Raw genomic sequence first — 21,428 nt, 5'->3', positions numbered from 1 at the left:
GGGCGGCGGCGGCCGAGGGAGGAGGCCTGCGAGGAGAGCGGAGCGGCGAGGAGAGGCCCGCGCCGGCCCCCGGGGTAGGAAGAGGCGGAGGAACCTGCTGCTGGTGCTGAGGACGGCGGGGAGGGCGAGTCACCCGGCAACGGTGAGGGGCTGCGGGGCGCATGCGCGGTGTGCGGGGCTGCGCGGGCCGGGCCGGGGCGGGGGTCGCCCCTCTGCCGCGGGGGTGGCGGCCCGGCCCGGGCTCCCCGCTTCGGAGGCGGCTTGCGGGACAGGGAGGGTGTCACGGCAGGCTTCAGGAACCTTCTGGGACCAGCGCTTATAAGGGGCGCGGGAACTTCCTCGTCTGGGCAGCGGAGGTGGCAGAGCCGGGCGTGTTGCAGGGCTGCAGAAGTTGCTAGAGCCTCTCGGAGGGAGCTGTCAAGCGGTGCGTTCATTTCCCAGGTTGCACTTGTGTCGGTAGGACCTTCGAGGCAGCCCTGACAGCCAGCAGGGGTTTCTTGGCTCTTCCAGCGGAGTTGTCTGCCGAGCCTGTGCCCTCCTCCCACGGCGGATCAGCCTTATCCCCCCCGCGATGGGACTTGGCACGCTGACAGCATTAGCCTAGCAGCTCCCTGCCAGCAAAGTTCGTTCCAGAAGTTAAAGAAGGGTAGTCACTAAATCTTTTCTGAATGCGAAGGCAACCCTAGCATTAAGAACGCTAGCTTATGGACTTAACGCTCCAGCCTGTGACCAAACGTATCTTCTGAGGAATCTGTCAGTGTGGGCTTCCATTGTTCTTGGAAGCTCCTTAGGGATTTAAACATTTGAGTGTAAATGCTTCTTGCTACCAAAAAGTTGCTTTATCGTGAGATGATCCAGTGTTAGGGTATTTCTTCCAGGTTTGAAAAAAACAAAAAAAAACCAACAAAAAAACCCTGCAATCAAACACTGCAACTTGAACTTTTAATAAAAACTCTCTTACTCTCCAGTTCCTTGTCTGGCTGCATTTTTAAATTATTACAAAATGTATTACTGCTGTCAGGCTCAAGAGGGGAAAAAAGGTAACAAATAAAGAAAGTAAATACCAGCTAATCACTCTTGCCTGTTTAAAAAAAAGAAACTGAATGTATCAAAACCTACACATTTGTTTATTTTTTTCAGGCATGTATTCCTGAGTGTCCTCAGGGGTGGAATAGTTAGTCTGTGACTTTGGAATACATTGTTGAACTGGATTAGCATTTAGGTTTGAAGTTTTTCTGTCTTCCTGTGCAGTTTAATCTGCCAGTATAAAAAACATAAAAGAAAAAGCTAGTTTGGCATATATTATAACAAATTCCGCTGTCTTGTTAGTCTGTTTGTTTTCTATCTTGGTTTTTTTTTACTGCTCATTACTAGTAAATTGCTTTATGTGTTCTTTGTTGCATAGATTTGAAGGTACTTAGAATCTTTTATCTGCTTTGTATTTTGTATATTGTCTAGCACGATAGGGATCCTTTCCTTGTCTTGACAACGTTACAATAACGAATCAAATACCTCCATATTTTGAAAGCCTCAAACTGGAAATTTACAGTATTATTTTAGAAAAATCAATCAAGTAGAGTGTTTCATGGTTATGTTTAAAGAAGTTGACTAGGAGGCGCTCCTGATAATTTCTGATGCTTGTGAATTTTGACATGGACAACATGTCAAAACATCTGAGTTTGGCAAGTGATAGTTTTTATCTGCTCAGTCTTAGTCAGTTTGAGGTCTTGCTGTATGCGCAGCTTGTGACATTGGAGGACCTTCTAACAGCTCATTAAAAGATTTAATTTATCATTTGTCAGGTGTGGCTCATCATATGAGACCTGTGCAAGCAGTGAAGCTTTTCTTTCTAATGTACATAACAGCATGTTTGCAAAAGCAGGTGAGGCTGAAGAAATATTCCATACATTTGGAACAGACATTGGTTAAGTTTCGTGAAACCCTCTGCTTTCTGTCTGTGAAGGCTTTTTGTGGTGGTTTTTTCCTTTTCAGATACTCAACCTTTTGATCTCTGGTCAAATGTTCATAGCTCAGCAGTGATGCCCTTTTCTAGGGCTCGTTAGAAAGTGAGTGAAACCTGCCAAGTCTGAGATGATTTTTTTTTTTAGTTTGGATTTTTTTTTGGTGGTTGTTTTGTGTCGTTCCCCCCCCCCCCCCCCCCCCCAAAAGAAGCTGCAGCTCTAAGGAAGAGGAAGTGATGTCAGTAAGAGAATGCCTTCAAGTTGTCCTTAAATTCTGTGCGTACCAGATTATTCTTTGCTGCCATGTTAGCACACAAAGCAAAAATCTGGTAGCCATTGGGATCAGTGTGAATTGGCATCTTGCAGGGCAATTCAGTATTTGGATCTGTGAGGATGAAAGATGGTAAACATTTTAACTTTTTTTTCTTACATTGCAGACCCAGTTATATATTTTTTAATAATTTCAGATGTGAGGACTGTTACTTAGGAACCAAAAAAATAACACTTTATCCAAAACATCTGAAGAAGAGATACAGAAGTGAAGGCATATTAAATCCTCTGTGAAGGGCTCTGAAGGAGGGAGATTTGTCACTTGTCATGCAGTTTTTAAAGTGACTGATATATCAGTTATTCAGCAGAGAGGCTGTATGTCTCGTGTCAAAGTTGTATTCAGGCGGAGAATACAAGAATTTTGCATTGTTCCCTGGAAAGTTAGTAAATTGGGCAATTAATTTTTGAGTCTCTTGCTGACTACTATTTTCTGTAAGTTATAAATTTTACCTGCAAAAACTTTGTTTGAGAATAATGATTAGCTGTCTCAAGGCTTTAGTAAATTCCGATTTGGCTTTGTAGTTTTGTACTGGCTTCATAGCCAACTGTTGGGATTTGTGAAAGTTCAGTCAATTCAAATGAATTCTGTGTATTCTTACAGCCTAAAAGATACTGTGTTTGTTACTGTATCTTCTACCAGGCTTTTTTTTTTTTGTAGAGCTGATTTGTTTTGAAGTCTTAAAAACACAGTTTAGAAGGTGATTACGGTGCTGAAAACCTGTTATGTTTGCAATGTATGGGTGGAGTCATTCAGTACAAGAAATCGGTAATATTTTGCCGTTGGATCTAGGACCATATTCTGATTATAGTGAAATGAATAGTTCTGTTGTGATAGTAACAAACAATTCTGCTCTTATGGTTTCTCACCTGTGAATGTGTGAAATTTTATCCTGTATATTTGTCTTAAAAGAAGAAAAATATGACAAACTTGAGCTTAAAATAAAGATACTGCATTATGTTTGTGTTCAAACAGCTTGTAACAGAGACTGTGTAACAAAGAGGCTTTTTTTTTTATATATCAAGAGGTTTAAATTGTTTATTTTCTTCACTGTCTGGACATTTGTAAGGACATTTGGGTGGGGCAGCTGCTGGATCAGAACAGAGTATCTGGTGGGAACCCTGAATTGATGGTCCAGGTTCCAGTCTCGCTAGCTGCTCTTTTCACATGTCTCTTCTGTTCAATGTTCCCTGCAGTGTGTTCAGGATTAAAATTTGTGCTCAGCTGTGTAGGATAATAATACTTGGACAGAATTGAAACGATGAGAGCTGGAATCTCATGAATGTGGTTCTTTCTTCCTTTATACTCTTTAAGTGTGTATATTTGAAAGGTTTTTTCCCCCTTTTTGCTGAACTCCACATTTCATTAAATCTTTTGTTGTCTTGTCACTCTTAACGTAATCAGGTTACTTAATTTTAGTCTGCAATGTAATTTCTAACCTTGTGATTGCTGGTGGTATCTTCAAATTTGGTCATGACCAAGTTGTGACAAGAATTGGTTGTGGAGGAGACCTCATTAGCAGTCCTCTCACTTTTCTTTTCTTTTTTCTTTTTTTTTTTTTCCCACCCCCCTTCCCCTCCAATTCAAAGAGTCATTGCTACAGAATTGAACTCTTCATTGAAATGCCTTACTCCTTCAGTGGGGATGCTAAGACTGTCCTTTATTTTGGTGGCACGTGGTCATCGTTCTGACAGAGGCAGTGTTTCTATAGCAAATGGGTTATGTATCACATTTTGTAATCTTTTGAGTTTCAATGTGTGTTTCTGCCTACCTGTTTGGGAGGCAGAGAAACAAGCTGATGATAAATGTATGTAATAGGATAGCTTATGTATAATAAATTAAGTGCATTATATATTTATAGTTTGCTTTTTTGGCCTCTCTGAGGTAGCTTGACTTCTGTTCCAAAGTCTGTCTTAACAGCAGTGGCAATCGTTAAACTGCTTTGGTTTTATAACATGAACCTCTCAAGTTGCGTAATTTTACTGATAATTTCTTCCTGTCTGTTACTTTACTGTACTTGTATAATGCCATTGCACTTAAGTTCTGTATTATCTGATGTAGTGGCAGTTACACGTGTGTGGTTGGTGGAGTACAGCTTTACTTTGGGGGGAGGCAAGTAGGATGAATATAATTAGCTGTTATACAAGATACAAAAGCCTTTTTATTTATTAACTACTGTTGTTAAGAATGTGATGGGATCTGTGCGAGCAGGAAGTTTCTTTATGATTCTGCACATGTGCATTGGCAGCAGCAGCTGAAAGCAAATCTGGCAGTGCTCAGTGGTGGGTGTGAAGCAGCGAGCAAACATATACTTTTTTCTGGTGTGGCTGATGGTTTTATTTAATTCCTCTTGCTACGATATAGTTGTAGAAGGATTATGAGTTGCTGTAATGCTGTTAAAAAGCCTTTGGATTTTATCTAGTAAGTGAATGTAAAATGTTATCTTTGCATATCAAAACACTTGAAAATCAGCTAACAGATTTCAGTGATCTCGCAGCTTGGTCTTTTAAAATGTAGAAATTTTTTTGAATGTTGCTTAAATCAGTCACTGTATTTGAGGCTTTGCTAATGTTATTGCAATACAGTTGCTAAACACTTAATTTGGTTCTTAAAATTTGAACTTTTGTAGTTTTTTTTCCTAAATTTTGCATTTAGTCTGACTAAAGCCTGTCTGCTTTTCTGGGCATTGGTTATGCCTCTTGTGAAGATCTGTATTTGATGATGGACTTCTTCAGAGAAAGTGTAATCAAGTTCTGTCAGCTGAAATTGTAGACTAAGCTTTAATGACTGGAAAATAAATACTAATCAATACTATGGTTTCTTGGCGTGTAAATTTTAAAAATAAAATCCAGAATTCTGTTTTGTTGCTTTCTTCCATAGTAAGGACGTAAAGGCTTAATTTGAATTGTTCTAATTTGTAAATTAGAAGGCTTGCTACTGCATTTCCAGGAAACAAAAATTGGATTACAATTGCATTCTACTATAATCTGATGATGTATTTTATTTGCTTTTATTTGCTTTGTCAGTATAATCAGTATTTTGTCAGTAGAGTATTTTCTGAGGCTACCTCAGAAGTGCTAGTGGCAGAAGATGGAGAATTTCAGCTAATTTAGCTGAGGTCATGTGTGTGTGTGAGTACACATGTGAAGGCACATACATGCAAGTAGTGAGATTTGTAATTAAAGAATTGGTGTTGCATGCTTCTTCTGACTCCTTTTGTGATTGTGTGCAAAACTGCAACAAGCTTGTGTCCTTTTGATTCCTATTTAACCAGAAAGCAAACATGTCAGTGAAGAGTTAATAACTGTACTGAGAAATGAGGGGAGCAGGAAAGTCGCATCTGCTTGAAAAGACATTTATACTAACATGGTTTCCATCGACACTGCAAGTTAAATTCTGTAGTGTAATATGTATATATGAATAAAAGAATAAAAACTACAGTTAAAACAATATGCCTTTATGGGGATGGGGAATGTATTCTTAAGAAGACTAGCTTGTTAAATTTAATAACTGAGCCCAATTGTCTGATTTGCCAATTCAGACTTTTCACTAAAATGCCTTTCAATAGCTAATTTCGCTGACAGTCAAAAAGAGGAAATCTTGCTTTAAGAATCTATTTTAAGCTAATCTTGCTGGTTTTAAAACTTCTTTCTTAAAATCTTTTTTGTTTTGACTACTCAAATATATTAATGAGTACTTAAATGTAGCTTTAAAATTTATAATTCTTTTTACAATGGAGGGTATTCTGTATCTCTTTATTTTCAAGTATTTGCACAGCTCTGCATACTTTTAACTGTGCTCTTGAGACAAGTATCGTTTGTCCTTTCCTGTGTCCTGTGTTTGTGGTAGCGTTCTGTTTGTTTGCTTAAAGCTTGGGGTGCTTTATTTTTTTTTCAGTTTTTGGGTTTTTTATTTTCCTTGAAGCTGTCTCCGCTGCCACAACCTGGCCATCTTTTCAATTTTGACTGGATTAATTCAAATTAGCAAAATACTGTATTTTTACTTGTTAGCTGAACAAAAGCTGAAAATCAGATGAACAAAGGCTCTTCTGCCCAAAAGCATTTCATCCATTGGGAATGCTAACAGTAATTTGAGTATATAAATGGCATAAAAATCATCAGTGTCAGTTGTTATGACCTTGATATTACACACACACACACACACAAAATCTTAAATTTTATCGAGATAAAAGGAAGCAGAGCAAAGAGAAGAGTGCTGGTTGCCATCTTTTTAAAAGCATAAATTAAATAGTGTGTAGGACAGCAGTTGCCAAATGGGGCTATATGTTCTACAGTGAGCTGGTACACACAAGTTTCCCAGGCGAGCCTTGCTCCTGCTCCTACCTGGCAGCTGGCTCGGGATGATGTCATTACATGAGGAAAGCTTCTGTGATTCCAAGTTGGAATCTGTGTCATGAATTTAGGCCATCATTTTGAAATTCTTAAAATCTGTTATAACTTTGAACATTTCAAACTTAGCTAAAAAAATTTATTCTTTATTTGGATTCAAAAGTATGTTTACTAGATGCATCTAGAGGGACATCACAGGTTTTGTCTAGTTATACGTAAGTCATATAAGTAACATAATACACTCTTTTTATTTATCAAATATAGAGTAAACATTAAAACCTAATTTTTTGAGACACCTTAATGTTTTTGTGGAATTTTATTTGTTAATAGAATTGTATTGCAGAAAACGAGCGTTGATCGTCTTTGTACCAGAGGATGTGTACATGTTCTGTTAGGATGCTGTGTGCAGGCATGTGGGTAGCTCACAGGATAACAGCACTGTGGACTGAAAAAGCTGAAGTCTAAACCTGAGGTGTATTTCCTGAGAAGTAGGGACAAGCGATTTTTGTTGCGCTATAACACTTTTTTTTCCTATCTAAAAATCTTACATTTAGTTTTTACTTTTTATATGTTACAAAAAAATCACTGATGTCTGATAATCCCATGAAATAATATATTAAAAATAAAGCAGTCACTGTTAGCTTTGTTTTTGGCTTCACAGATGATATGAATTTCTTGCTAGATAAAACAAGCAAATAAAAGAATTGCTTAAATAGTTGAGACTTGTGGCAGAAATCCTACATGGGGAATTAATGTTTTCATTCCTATGGCATGGTTTCAGTTTGTAGCCTTTTTTGTTTATTTTATTTTTACTTCTTGTTGTTTCATTCCTTTGTTTTCAGGAAAGGTGGTGGAGTCCTGGGGACTTTAATTTAAAATGACACCCATATATTTGTAGTTCAGCCAGTAATGTAAAAGCTGAACTAAATTTAAGTCTAAACTTTCATATGTACTCCTCAAATATTGTTAGCCATGTATTCTGTGTTTTCTTTAGTGGCATTTCATATGTGGGTGTGAATACTTCTTTAGTTGCCAAGATAAGTGAATGCTATTATGATGGCAAAATGAAACTCGTGGTGCTGTTTTCCCAGCAGATGTGATTAAGTACTTGACTTTTTTTTTTTTTAAAACAAACAAACAAAACAAAAAAACCCCAAAACACCCCAACAACAAAAAAAACCCCCAAAACTAGATTTTTTTTTTTTTAATAGCAGATGAGAGCACTGAAATACACAATACAGAATGAAACTCAGTGTTTTACCCTCATTTAAGGTGCTTGGGCTCAAGATGTTGCATAGGACATAGTATAATTTTTTTTTAGCCTATTGTAAAATTGTGGTATAATGTGTGGTCACAATAAGGTGTATTTTTAGTTTTCTGTAGTTAAGTTTTGTAGAACGTTGTAGCTTAGGGGACCTTTGTAAATGTTTGGAGTAACAAGGGTGGGAGGTAGATTGAGAAAGATGCAACCAGAATATTTGTAATAAAGCACAAGCTAGTTGGTTTTTGGTTTTGGTTTGTTTGGTTTTGGGTTTTTTTTTTTTTAATTACTGTGTTTCTCTTGATAGGACTTGTGAAGCATATAGGTTGTGAAATTGGGAGGGGGAAGCACGTGTTCAGAAGGGTCAGGATAATATGGACAAAAGTAGGAATAGTTGACTGAATGGTTTGGCTCCTGTTTTCTGAGATGTTTGATCATGGCAAAAAAAAATAAATTAAAAACCCCACAGTATTGCTTAGTATTTGTAAAAGACTAGAAATAATTCTGAAGGTTATATATCTTGTCGTAGTTTTCATATGTGTCTGCATTGAAGTGGTGTACATCCTGCGTCATGGGAGGGCAAGTGGGAAAGCTGTCAATCAATATAAAAAGTAGAGATATAATATTTAATTATTAACAGGTTCTGAGCCTATCCTTCAGTTTTACAATGTTGGAAATAACAGGAAATAAAATTCGCTGGAAGTCAGATAACTTTTAAAAAGTTTCTAGCTTTTTCTAGACTTGGTAAATATCAGATGCATTGTATCACAGCCTGTGAAGATTACACCAAACCTGTACTAAAAGGCAAAAGACTTAAATGCTCTGAAAAGAAATTGGTGCATATAATGATATATTGAAGTGTGCGTATATGAGGATGTGTGTATCTGAGAGGATGAAAATTAGGCTTTCACTAATTCTTCTAGGTGACGATAAGCCATATAAAACTTTGTTTAAAGTATAAGCTTGGGTTGTAAATCCAGTTTTGCTCTAACAATGACACAACTGTCATTGTTTGAAGCTGTTTCAACTTCATTGTTACATTGCCAAGCTAGTTAAAATAGAAGTCTTTCTTTTTTCTTTTTTTCATGTCTCCTGAATGAAATTAATATTCAGGTAGCCTTTTTGTCTGCAGCACCTGGTAAAAATGGCTATTCTTTTATGTCAGCTAACTAAGCACAAAGTTATCTTTGCTAGGAAAGCTGGACCTCAAGATTGTTCATTTGGTGCTGAATTATAAAGAAGTGGTTGTTTCTAATTTGCTCTTTTTATTAGGTGATGTTTGTTTTGAAGGTTGGTTTGTTTGTTTTACCAAGGCAGCCTGAAGCATTGTGGCAGATCCATCAAAGATTTTTTTTCCCAGCTGCCATTAACCCCACAGTTGGCTAGCGTGAGTCTTTCTGGTTTGTTGTGGATAAGTTGATTTTGGTAGAACTTGAGAAAATAGACTGTGTGCATCTTCATATTTTAAAAATTGCATGATATATTGGGATTGATTGAAATCTACTTGCATGCAAAGATTATGTTGACTGTCACTTAATATATCAAAATAATAAGAAAAATGGCTGGGCAGTGTCTTCATAAATTATAGGAGAGTCATGAATTGTGACTGCTTCACTGTTGAAATCTGGCAGGATCTTTTAGTAACCAAGAATACACAATGAGAGATTTGAACATGATTGGTTGGAAGAAAAAAAAAAAAAAGTAAAGCCTGTTCACTGGAATATAATCCTTCATTTTCTGTTGTCAGCTCACCTGGAGTCCTGATCTCAGACCAGGATCCACTTGTGTGAGACACATAATGGATTTACAACCTGTGTGTAATACAAGACAATAGAGACAGATGACAAAGAACAGGCAAGAATATTGGCCAGTATTGCTTACATCAATAGGCAAAGATTTAAACACTTTTAAGCCTGAAATATTTTTTTTCTCTAGGCCTCAACACAAGAACATTTTGAGGAGGATGAAGCAGCCTTTTATGGAGCTTATGGCCAGCTCCCTTAGCACATGGGTGCAGTTTGGGGAGGATTGGGAGCAGGAAAACATTATTTATTCAAACTACTGGAAGGACTCTGGATTCCTGATGTCACAGGCTAATGAATGGACTGGCATTTTAGTACTGAAATGAGAGTAGTAGGTTGTCAGGACTTTGAAAGTGAAGGTGAAGTTGATTCATTCTGATGTGGAATAGAAGCAAGAGCCAATGTGGGGGAACAAAGAGAGGGAAGGTACTTCTCAAGTCCATCAGCTGAATTCTCATATCGATCTCAAATTATGAAACAGAAGGTTTCAGTACGTATACTTTAAAGCCAGGGAAAGCCTTTTTATTGTCTAGTTTTGGTGATGTGTGTTGTGTTTGTGTGTGTATGTTGCAAGCTAGTTTTGCCCAGTTACAGTTGCTTGAGTTAGAACAGGTAACGGGTGAGATCGAGGGACTGAGATGACTCTTTGACTGTATCTGGACATTAGATCAGCTCCACTGTGTCATGAAGCTGCAATTTAAATTTTTAGTACCACAGAAAACAAAAAAGGCTATTGCTGTGGTTTGTAGCTGTTTTGAGAGCTCAGAACATGAAAAATATCCAGATAATCAGGATTCTAAAAGGTGGCAAAAATGTGGGTGGTTCTAGGGAATGTGATTTGGGGGAAGTTGCTTCCTGTATCCGGATCTGATGATCGCTTGGACTTTGAACTGGCAGTTAGGACACATAATCAACTTTCTAGAAAAGGTGACCTGTACCACTGAAAACTGGTTGACTCTCTATGTTCTTTAGTTAGGACTTTGGTTTTGGTCATGCCATTTAAAGTTGGTGTGTTAAACCAGTGCCTGAGACCCTTCTAAAAATTTCAGACTCATCCATTCTTCTTCCAAAGAATCATGAAGGACTAAGTAGAATAGACAGAAGTGTTTTATACTACCTACCATACTAAAATATTTAATGGCTATGAATCTGAAAATTATTTCATAATTATTAAGGCTTAGCTGTCCCATGCTAACTTTTGCTTTAAGTTTGATTAACTCCTAAGTGAAAAGGGGAATTTACTTTTTTGCATGCTCTCCTGTGAGCCATGCTAATGTGTTCTTTATGCTTTCTTGTTCAGAACGTGAAATTGATGATTTGACAAGGAGAGTTCCTCAAATGTGATGTTTAGACTTGTGACTGAGTTTAAAACTGTTGAAAACTTTATGGTCTAATAATATTTTCCTTATTTTCAGATTAACTGCTGAAGTACTGATAGAGTTCTGCTATTCTTCAATGAGGAACTACAGGCTGATCTTTTGCCATAATCTTAAACAACCATAAATGACAAAAGAATGCTTGGTCAGTGAGGGCAGCTGGCGCAGAAAACGTTTTTCAAACTCGGCTGTTTAAGTACTCTGAGGTAGGTTTCTTAAACTGCTTTTCTTGGCTATTAAAAAAAAAAAAAGGAAGTATGGATTTCAGTATGTCTAATCTGTTAGAATTTATCCATCCATTAGCAAACAGAGAATTAAGTTTGGTTGCAGTGCTTTGACTAATGGTATGTACTTCATGATCTATGTGCCATCCTCTATGAAGATGATTGCTTGCATTTAAGCAAGTATGTTTTATTTTTTTATTATTATTTATTTTGAAAAGACAGGTTTTTTTCTTTGCTAGAAGAAATATTTTGGTTTTGGTAGGATAACGGTTTAACTGAGTGGCTTACGCTGCCTTTGGTAATACTTTGTTATCTATCTAGATCCTTTATCAAGCAAACACTTGCAAATAAAGCTTGAGCTTCTGCATGATAGGAAGAATGGTATCACTGAGCATCTAGAAACTAGTTTTGGGGGTTCTATGTTCAGTAGAATTTTTAATTTGATGCAGATGTTGAAAGCTTTGTTGTGTAGACTAGAAAATGCCAAATATATTAGAAGTTGATTGCAGTGCAGTTGTGTATCACAAAATACGTAATCATTTCACGTAACTAAAACTTGGGGGTTTGGTTTGGTATGATCCAGTAGTTTCATTTCTTCTCGAGAGGCTTTTGTGTTGGATTTTCAAAGCCTGACTGATAAATACTGTCAGAAAATGTACAGAAGAATCTAGTGTTCCCGGAGTACCTTAGAACTTAAGTAACAATGTTGTAACTAGAATTTTCTGAATTTCCTTTGCTGGTATGTATGTTCTTCTTGGTCCTCTGTTGAGGATTGAACAGAACACCTCTGTAATAGTCATTTATCTAGTTAGCTGTATTTGGAGTCATTACAGAACTTTTCATTAAATCAGTGAACTGATTGAGAGAGACTGGAGAGTATTTGCATAAGGTAATTAAAACACGTTGTGTTACAGACCAATACATTCAACAGCATACACTGAAGTATGATTTTTGGTTTTAATTCCTCTTATTTGACAGAAAAGACAGCTTTGATTTTTGGCTGCAAAAAGATATGAGGAAGAGCTCCTCCCCTTCCTTGAGTAACTGCAACTCTGTTCTTGCTAACAAAATATTTGGAATTCCACTTGATGAGCTGCAGCAAGAAGGGCAACCAGACAATGAGGTTCCATTCATAGTCCGCCATGTTGTGGACTATATTGAGGAACATGGTATGTATTATCTTGCTGTACTTCAATATATTTAGCTGTTATTCTTACAGAATAGATTGTGTTTTTTGAAGAGTATTTGTTTTCCTAAGTGACTTATGTTTAATTGGATGTCATTTGGATTGGGGTTTTTTTTTTGGTGATACACGCTTTCTTTCTTTACTCCTCTTGTTATGTTTGATTTTCACTGTTTTCTAGCTAACACTAATGCAGTCAGCTCAGTAGGTACTCCATAGGAAATGGTGTGTTTTAGGTACTGCTAACATTCACCTTATTGTATTGTTAGCTGGGCATAAGAATGTATTTGCTGGGAGAAGGACTGCTGGAAGTCTTGCAAAACTGTTGTCCAGAAAGTCTTTCTTCCAGTATGTGAACTGTGCATGTCTGATTATTAGTATTTTCTGATATATTTGTCCATACTAGATCTAAAAGTTTGTTTCTGCAACTTAACTCAGGGGGTCTGGAACAAGAAGGACTTTTTCAAGTCAATGGGAATGCTGAGACAGTGGAGTGGCTTCGGCAGCGATATGATAATGGAGAAGATGTGGACCTGGTTAAAGAAGCAGATGTGCCCTCAGCTATTAGCCTTCTTAGATTTTTTCTTCAAGAACTTCCAGAGCCAGTTATCCCAGGCAGTTTGCACATACATTTGATGCAACTTTCTCAAGGTAATAATTATTTTTGATTTAGTGTTTTTATTTTATTATTTTAAGAGTAAAAACCAGTATTAAATTGAGATTTGTAGTGGCACTAGGGTGTCTTTGGTGTTCTGTGTAATAATGTGTGTATCAGGAGGCATTCAAATATACCTTTTCTTCGTACAAACCCCAAATAAATAGGTCTTTTTTTAGGCATCTCAGTCTGGGTTCAAAGACACAATTTATCCATCATACAGGAAAATAGTGAAGCTGCCACATATCACAGTGATTAGTTCTGAATATTCCATGTTCTTGTGTGCGAATACTGGGACACTGGTCAAAGCCACTGGAGTCAAAGTTGTTTGACCGTTTCCCACCACTGATGCTTTAAAAGTGCTAGGGAATGCTTTTGTCTGTGTTTTCTCTTAGTTCCTCAGAATTTCACTTACTCTGCCAATGCTTTCATGACGCTTCAAGCTTTCGTATACTGGAGAAGAGACCTCAAGACCTCAATAAACTCATATTTGCTCTTGCACTGTGGATTTTTTTCAGTTTAAAATTCATTTGTAGGAAGAAAAAAAAACTGTCATCAGCATATTGTTGTTGCTAAGTATGTTTTTTTCATATACTGCAAAACCTTGCCCTTTCAAATTGACACCCATATGCTGGCACAGTATTTTCTTTACCAGTTCCCAACTTGTCTGACTGTATCCACTCCCCTGGGTCCTTTGACTTCTGCTGTGTTGAGTGGTGTTGGAGTTGATTCATAACTTGACTAGCAAAAATGCTTGTCTTGCAACACTACATTAGTAACGTCCTTAAAGGGTGCGTTGATGTTGGAGTTCTGCACCCTGTGACATAACTGATGGTTTTGCTGGTTGTCACTCTTCAGGAGTGTTGCTCATTTTCCAGTGTCGGTTTGTATTTCTCTCTAAGTGCTAGGCTTGTTTTGCTTTGTAAGATGCACATTTTTGTTTGATTTATTTTTCTGTTGTTGAGTCTATTCCTGATAAGAACTTGATAACCCTTGTGTTAGTCCCGTTTGTTCAGAGTGGGAATTGGTTTGTAGGTTGAGTGAGCATAGCATAGTTTTCATATGCTGTTACACTATATTTACCAAGTGCTGAACTGGAGAGTCATCTTCAGCAGTGTGAAGCTGCTTCATTTTCCTCCCTTTGTAGCCTGTATATCCTGAAATTTTGAATGTGGGGTAGCTGGTGAGCAGAGTCTGAACACTGATGTGTGAGGCACTAAATAGTCTTGTGCTGGAAACAATTTTTGGAAGCTACTGATCAGAGAAGCTTGTTAAGGCTGAAGTTCTGTTTGTTTGCCCTGTGCAGTAATGAGAAACTGAAGTGGATAGGGAATTTCATTAGTGATACATCTGCTATATGGTTTCTGTTGCTAATGTCATGGTTCATTGGACATAAGTAGCTAGTAAACGGTTGTCTGTGGTGGTGTCCCCCGTCGTGTCGTGTCGTGTGTGTGTGTGTGTGTCCCCAAAGATGATAAATAACAAAAGGATTGTTAAGACAGTAATGCAGAATGCTGCTGGTTGCTCAGCTAATGCTGCGCCTTGATTTGCAATGTTATCTATCAGGACTGGAAATGGGATTGAGGTATACTCACTTGTTGTGACAGTGTAATTCCCTTCTATGACTTGTACAATATAGTGTGAAAATTGGGTTTTTTCCATCTTTGACTAGATGATCGTGGAAGGATTTACATATGGGTTGTTTTGGGAAAAGAGCTGTTCTTCAGTGTGTGAGTCCTCATTTAGTTCCCTTTTGTTAAATATACAGAGAAACTTCACTTAAACTTGCAGCTTATTGTCTTTTACTGTCTTTTTTTAAAGTGTAAACTAAAGTGATTTCAGAAAGATTTAAAGTTATCTGTACCAAGGAAATCAAAACACATGAACCTTTAAACACTGTTTCCTGATACTAAAATTAGAGTTTTGATTTCCTCTACTCAGGTTTTGGCTTTTGGTACTTTGACTGTCTGATAGACATACCTCAGTTAGTTTCCGGAATTACACTATCAGCTGCATTTTAGGCAGAGGAATTGTTTGCAGAAATGCAGAATGTGGTAGTAATTTTGGATCCATATGTTACTTCTGGTATTTTCCCTCTTTAGCAGGCCTTCCATATCATTAGGTTAAGCTTGGTTCTCAAAACAATTTAGTTACACAACAAGGTGTGGCCTTATATACATCTTTTGAGGCTTGTTCAGTGCAGGCCTAAAGGTGGGAATTTGACCCCAATGCGCTAGGCCATGTGTCCCAGAAGTATGTATCCATGGTTTACTGTCAGAGGACTTCAGTTACAGGTAAGAACATTCTCACTTCAGGTCTCTGACTGTTGTTTAGAACCTAAGTTGTAGGACAGATTGGTTAGACAAAACATATATGCGTATGTGCAAGTTGGTCTGACTGTCACCTCTCACTCTTGCTCCCTTTTTGAAGGTATACTTTGTGAAAGTACTTTTTTAAAGTTCTCTTTTGCTGTTCTGTTTCCTAAACGCATTTCTAGAGTAAAACCTAACAATAATATATTAATTTTATTGTGTTACTCTGTTGAAATAACTATTTTTCTGTGCCCGGTTACCTCTATGTAAATACTGTAGATGTTGACTGTGTCTGAGGAAATGAAGTCCTGCACAGTTACTGTTTGGTATTACTGTACATACACAACAGGGAATTTACTCCCTTTCATTTGATATTAGGACTAGGATGTCTCGGCTCTCTCATTTAGAGAGGCAGAGTGACTGCTCATCATCTTCAAACATCCTTTTCTGTTTCTAACTGGTCTAAGAAGAGTTTTCAAATACCTGAGAGAGAAGGGGAGGCCTGTTCGTATTAAATTTTCTCCCATTTTGCTTTCCTGACATTTCTTTTCCTTTATATGGAATTTCTGTTAGGTACAAATGATTGTAAACCCTTTGAACCTTGTTGCCTGTAAGGCTGATAATGTAACAAATTATATTTATGGGGAGATATTTTGATGAAGGATATAGTTAAATGTGGGGTGAGAATGAGGAAGTTTTATGGTGACCCTTTTTCAGGTCTGAAATTGAATCAGCAAGCTTCAAGCTAAGTATGTGTTAAGATGATTGCATTTAGATTGCTTGTATTCATCAGTTAAGTATTATAAAAGGAAGTAGAGTGTTAAGAATGGGATGCTTGTAGAGGAAAAAATGTCCAAGTAGCTTGCCTGAAACGGGGAGAATTTAACTAGCTTTTAAGTTAACTCGCTGTCTCTGGAGCTGTTGATGTCTCTTGAGCTCTTCTGAAAAGCAATTGTTAAATAACAGTGGTAAAATGAAAGGGTACGGAAAAGCTAGCCCTGTGTAATTAGAAACTTGAGTGAGCATTAATAGGGGAAAACATGCTGAAAACTACTGATTGGACTTGCAGAGAATAATATGGTGGAAATCATTTGTTTAGGTTATCAATTTCTGCTTCATGGAAGAAATTAAATTTATAGTTTAATTTATCATTAGGGAAAGTAATCTGATGGTATTGTGCTATGGAAACAAGACTGGGGAGGGGTCTTTTTATGTTCCCCTGCCTCTTCACCACCCCTCAAACCTCTGACATCATTGAAGAAGAGTGATGTAATAGGAAATGAATTATCAGGCTCTCTTGGAAAGATCAGAAAGGAAGAGAGTAATCCAGAGACTGAAGTGAGAGGATGAGATGCTGGGACAGATAGCTTGTTATGAAGTACTACTGCTGTAAATACGCTTCAGATATGTGGGCTGTTCAGTTTTGGGGTTTGGGGTGGGGTTTTTTTTCCCTTTTTCCACGGAGAAATTCAGTATGAGAATCTCAGACCAAACAAATGCAAGTCAAATTCTGACATTTTAGGCTGTGGTCTGACCAAATTAGTTGTATGTAATTAGTTGTAAGTAGTTGTTGTCAAATTAGTTGTAAGTAATTTTTGTCAGAGTCAAAAAGTTGATCAATATCAAATGTGAAAAAGCAGATATTTCTGTGATTAAAATATTTTTAATTACATTTTTCAGATTATAATAATGAAGATGAATTTGGAAGAAAGTTGAGGTTCCTCTTGCAGCAGCTTCCACCTGTTAATTACAGTTTGTTAAAGTTTCTGTGTAAATTTTTAGCTAACGTAGCATCGCATCATGAAGAAATTTGGTCGGCAAGTTCTTTAGCTGCAGTCTTTGGCCCGGATGTTTTTCAGTAAGTTAGTTATAAAAGTTCATGCAGTGTTTTTATGTGAATTTGACAGTGTACATCTGTAGCCTAAAGTCTTTCCTAGTCCATAAGTAACAGTAGGAAGTATGCACTATGTTTTGGCCAATATTTATCTTTCTGTTCCCCCCCACTCCCTCACCCCAGTTTTGTCTTTTGCTTGGATTTAAACAACAGCTTGGCTATGAGCTATGGCATTAGAAACTACCGATTTGATTGTTGCATTTCTGTAATTATACTGAGGTTTGAATGTTTTAGAGATAGTGTGTAAGATTACTATTTGTAGCGAGAAAGCTGTTAAAGTACAAACGTATACTGGGGTTTCCTCTCAACAGGAAAATACTTGTATTTTAAATATTCCTCACGAAAAGTTAATTGACTAAATAGTTGTTACTTCATCACTTTCAAATATAAACTAGTATAAAGCCTTATAATACAGTAGTGTGAAGGCACGCTTAAAGTTCTGTGTGTTCAGAATGGATTAGGGATAATGGTGTGAAGTGTAGCCCTTAATCATAGAAGTCATTCACAGGAGTTCTTTGGGGAAACAGTTGGATTTAGATTTTTAAACTAAAACTGTTGAAATCTTTAGCATTTACACAGATGTGGAGGATCTGAAAGAACAAGAAATAGTTAGCAGAATAATGGCAGGACTTCTGGAGAACTACTATGAATTCTTTGAAAATGAAGAGGAAGATTTTTCATCTACTAATGACTTAAGCTCAATAACTGAGCAGGTAAGACTATTTTAAATGGCAGTATGTTATCACTTAAGTATCTGTTATACACATTTATGTTTATGAAAGATATGTTGAAGTATAATTTTCTTTAGTATGGCTTTTGGTAGTTTCTTGCAAACTGACAAAACCTGGTATTTCCTTAAATGCATTTTCTTAACATAGGTACACTTGTGAAATTGTTGCTTTGTAGTAAGTATAGCTATGCTGTGTAGAAAAATGCATAGGAACTAAACCAACAATGATATCCTGCCCAACATAGATGTTGTTATGCTATATAAACAGTATAGCTTTTTAACTACCTTTTTAGGAATGGAGAACTGTTTTTCTAAGCGAATGCAAAATGGTGCTGCTTGTTGGGCTTGGTCAATAATATTGCTAGGTGTGTCTTACAGAAACGTGCAGGGTCTCGCACTCCACTTGATGATGTTATCACTGCTGTTTCCCTGTGCCAAAATTTTTGAATGGTGTTTCTGATTCTAAGACTTCAAAACATCATCTTGACATTAGTGGGGAAAAGTGTTGAAATGAGAGAAGCAAAGTGGAGTAGAATAGAAATACTCTGGGTCCTAGTATTCAACTGCCAGGATCGGCAGATTCACCCGTCCATGTGACTACAGTATTCATTATCACTCTTCTGCCTTTCCTCACAAAATACTTAGTTTTGTGAAGTAAAATACCATGTCATGTTGGGATAAATAGAGATGGAGAGTTGTTAGAGAAATGAAAATGTGGTATTGTGATACAACCTTCTTCTGTTGGCAGATATTTTTAATTCTAACAAGTTGTGGTATATAAGTGATAATGCACGGAAGAAGTACTTTTTGTATCATCAAAGCCAGGTTCAGGAATAATTAATAAAATCTTGGCTCAAACCCTTCCTCAGAAATATGGAAAGCTATAAACTGAATTTTCTCATATTCAGTTGGCTTAAGAAATGATATATTTTCTTTAAAGAGGAAAAAGGGTAAATAACCAGCAGTTGCTAAGGAAGATAAGAAGAAATACTGAATTTTTAAAGCCTGACTATCCCACAAACGCCTCCTCTAGCAAGACAGGTAAGGCAAGTACTAGGGCAGCTGGTTGCTTCCTCTTCACTGCAGTAGACACCTCACCCATTGGTCTGGTCTGCCAAGCGTGGGCAGCAAGTTCTGGATTGAGCAGCTTCTGCTCTGCTAGCTCTTCTAGCAAAGTGCTGCAGCTTTGCAGTGTTTGCTGTCTCTTTAGCTCTTCGCAGGAATATGTCTAGCACCGAGAAGTGACGCAGCCCTGCTGCATGCACGAAGCTGTTAAAAAAAAAAAAAAAAAAAAAAAAAAAAAGCTGGGCTGTAACTTCTGCAGCCAGAGGCTGAGGGCTATCGCCTGAGGTTGGGATGACTGCTCTTTAAAGTATAGTTAGTTGGTCTGTGCTCTCATGCTTTGAAATTACCGATTTGTCTGAGGGTCATTATATGTTTTAGCAAAAGGGTTTCCGGAGCATAACAGTCTGTGTGGTGTGTGGTTTTGTTTTTGTTTTTCCCCTGAGTTTTGAGGCCTGGTGGGGTGTCCCCTTAATTTCGTGGTGTCTCCACCAGATGTCAACAGTGCACTTCTGTTGGGTCCGGCTCCCTCCCGGGCTGGCGCGGTGGGGTGCAGAAGGGCCACTGTCCACACTGGGCACAGCCCCACTGGCAGCTGCCTGTGTGCGGGTGGGCTTGCCCTTGGTTCACTGGCACATCCTCTTGCAATTACAGGGGAAAGTCAGGGATAAATATGGTTCTTGCCCAGAATGTAGTGCCATATAATGTATCACACCCCTATTAAATACATACCTCCTCTCTGCCTTCTGTGTAGTCTTAAACTTCTAAAGTTTCAATTTTTCTTAATTCAGTGGTTTTGTTTTATATTTGTGTGGCAGATATTATAAAGCATATTTTCTACTGCTGATACTTTAATTCTTGGGTTTGCAAATTTGAGAGATCAGTAATCAATCACAGAGTGGTTTTGCAAGTCACGGCTTTGTTGTGTGTACCTTTTTAATGTTTTACACATAGTTGCTTTTTAAAAAATGACGGTGGCTGTATTGAATTGTCAGTTGGCGATATTGTTTTAGTTTTTAAATTGGCTGTATTTTACTGCTTCAGTAAAAACATCTGTGTTTGGAAACAAAGAAACAAAAATAGACAAGGGGCTTCACAGAAACTTCTCAATGCTCTTGCTCTTACATTTGCCATTATAAGTATTCATTCAGTATGTTAAAAGTTTGGATTCTTAGACTTCTACATTGCCTTCCATAGAAGGGTTTGAAAATGCTTCTCATATATGAATAAGGCTACCTATGGAATAGAGGAGAGTATTCCATCCCTGTTTTATATGTAGGGGAAGAAAGGTTCTGTGCCTCGTGACTTCAGTGTGGCTGGGATTTCGTTGTTTCTTGATTCTGCTTGTGTTCATTTACTGCATCAAAGGTGCTTCTCTCTTCATTTTTTGTCCAATGGCTCAGAAGGGTTATGTAGGTTTTTTTAATGATGTGGAATGTATGGTTTTACATAAAAGCAAGTATAATGTGCCTGTTTTTCTAAAACTGAAAAATTACAAGTATGTTGTTTTTATACCTCTCATGCTCTTTTACTTCCTTGAACCTCTTAAAAGAACTTTTCAAGCCATTAACTGCAAATAAATCTTTCTTAGATAAATGATCTCTTGGAAGAGGAGGAAGATGTAAAGCTTGAGCAGTCTGAAGAACTTCCAGAAGACGGCACAGAGAAACCTGTTGAAAGGCCAGCTGTGGTGCATCTAGATATGACAGGGAGTCTCTCGGATTCCAGGAGCATTACAGCATCAACAAGGTAACTTGTTTTCTGCCTTGGAGTTTGGATTTAAACTTTGGAGTATAGTCTGTTCTGTCTGAGAGAGAGAGAAGCTGTCAGGCTTTTGAGATAAGTGGTGGTGTCTACCAACTGAAGCTTTAGAAGTAGGTGCAGTTCTTGTAGTAGTAAAATATGGGATAAAATAACTGTTCTAAAATTCAGAAGAGGAATCCCTGTAGAACTCAGATTGGATTAACTATGGTGATTTATGCAGAGAAAGGGAAAAAGGGCATATTTTAGTGAAACTGTAAAGTGGTATTTAAACATTAAAATTTTGTAGCAGAAATAGAAAAAGAATCTGAATATTGGTAGATGCAAACCCATTCTGTGCTATCTTTCCACCACTCTATTTCAGTGGGAAATCCTAGGACTATTTGTTGTCATGTGCTAGTGAGCTTACATAGTGAGATGTGTCCTTACATGACCCAAATTCATTGCTAAACCTGTGAGAACTTTTGTCCAGGTTTTTTTTTATGCCCAGTTTGGTCAGGTGTTAAATGAGGAAAGTACTTTCTTATTTC

At 37.5% G+C, this 21,428-nt stretch overlaps 1 protein-coding gene across 5 annotated transcripts in view; it reads left to right on the top strand.

Moving 5' to 3' along the window:
• Position 1: 1 nt before the first annotated feature.
• FAM13B (family with sequence similarity 13 member B) overlaps positions 2-21,428 on the top strand; it is a 51,939-nt gene continuing 30,512 nt past the window's right edge. For 3 of the 5 annotated variants that reach the window (XM_072872249.1, XM_072872247.1, XM_072872244.1), the window contains exons 1-7: positions 2-142; positions 11,117-11,283; positions 12,280-12,470; positions 12,923-13,135; positions 17,132-17,309; positions 17,914-18,058; positions 20,729-20,886. In XM_072872249.1, the coding sequence (XP_072728350.1) occupies positions 12,314-12,470; positions 12,923-13,135; positions 17,132-17,309; positions 17,914-18,058; positions 20,729-20,886 (851 nt within the window). In that variant the 5' untranslated portion in view covers positions 2-142; positions 11,117-11,283; positions 12,280-12,313. Of the gene's footprint in view, positions 143-301; positions 425-1,802; positions 1,883-11,116; positions 11,284-12,279; positions 12,471-12,922; positions 13,136-17,131; positions 17,310-17,913; positions 18,059-20,728; positions 20,887-21,428 lie in introns of those variants that run through there. The other 2 variants (XM_072872246.1, XM_072872245.1) reach the window with 2 other exon arrangements.

This window comes from Ciconia boyciana, chromosome 9 (genome assembly GCF_034638445.1).
Source record: "Ciconia boyciana chromosome 9, ASM3463844v1, whole genome shotgun sequence".
Lineage (NCBI taxonomy): Eukaryota > Metazoa > Chordata > Aves > Ciconiiformes > Ciconiidae > Ciconia > Ciconia boyciana.
The sequence above is the reverse complement of the archived record's forward strand: the minus strand, read 5'-3'. Positions and strand labels throughout refer to the sequence as shown.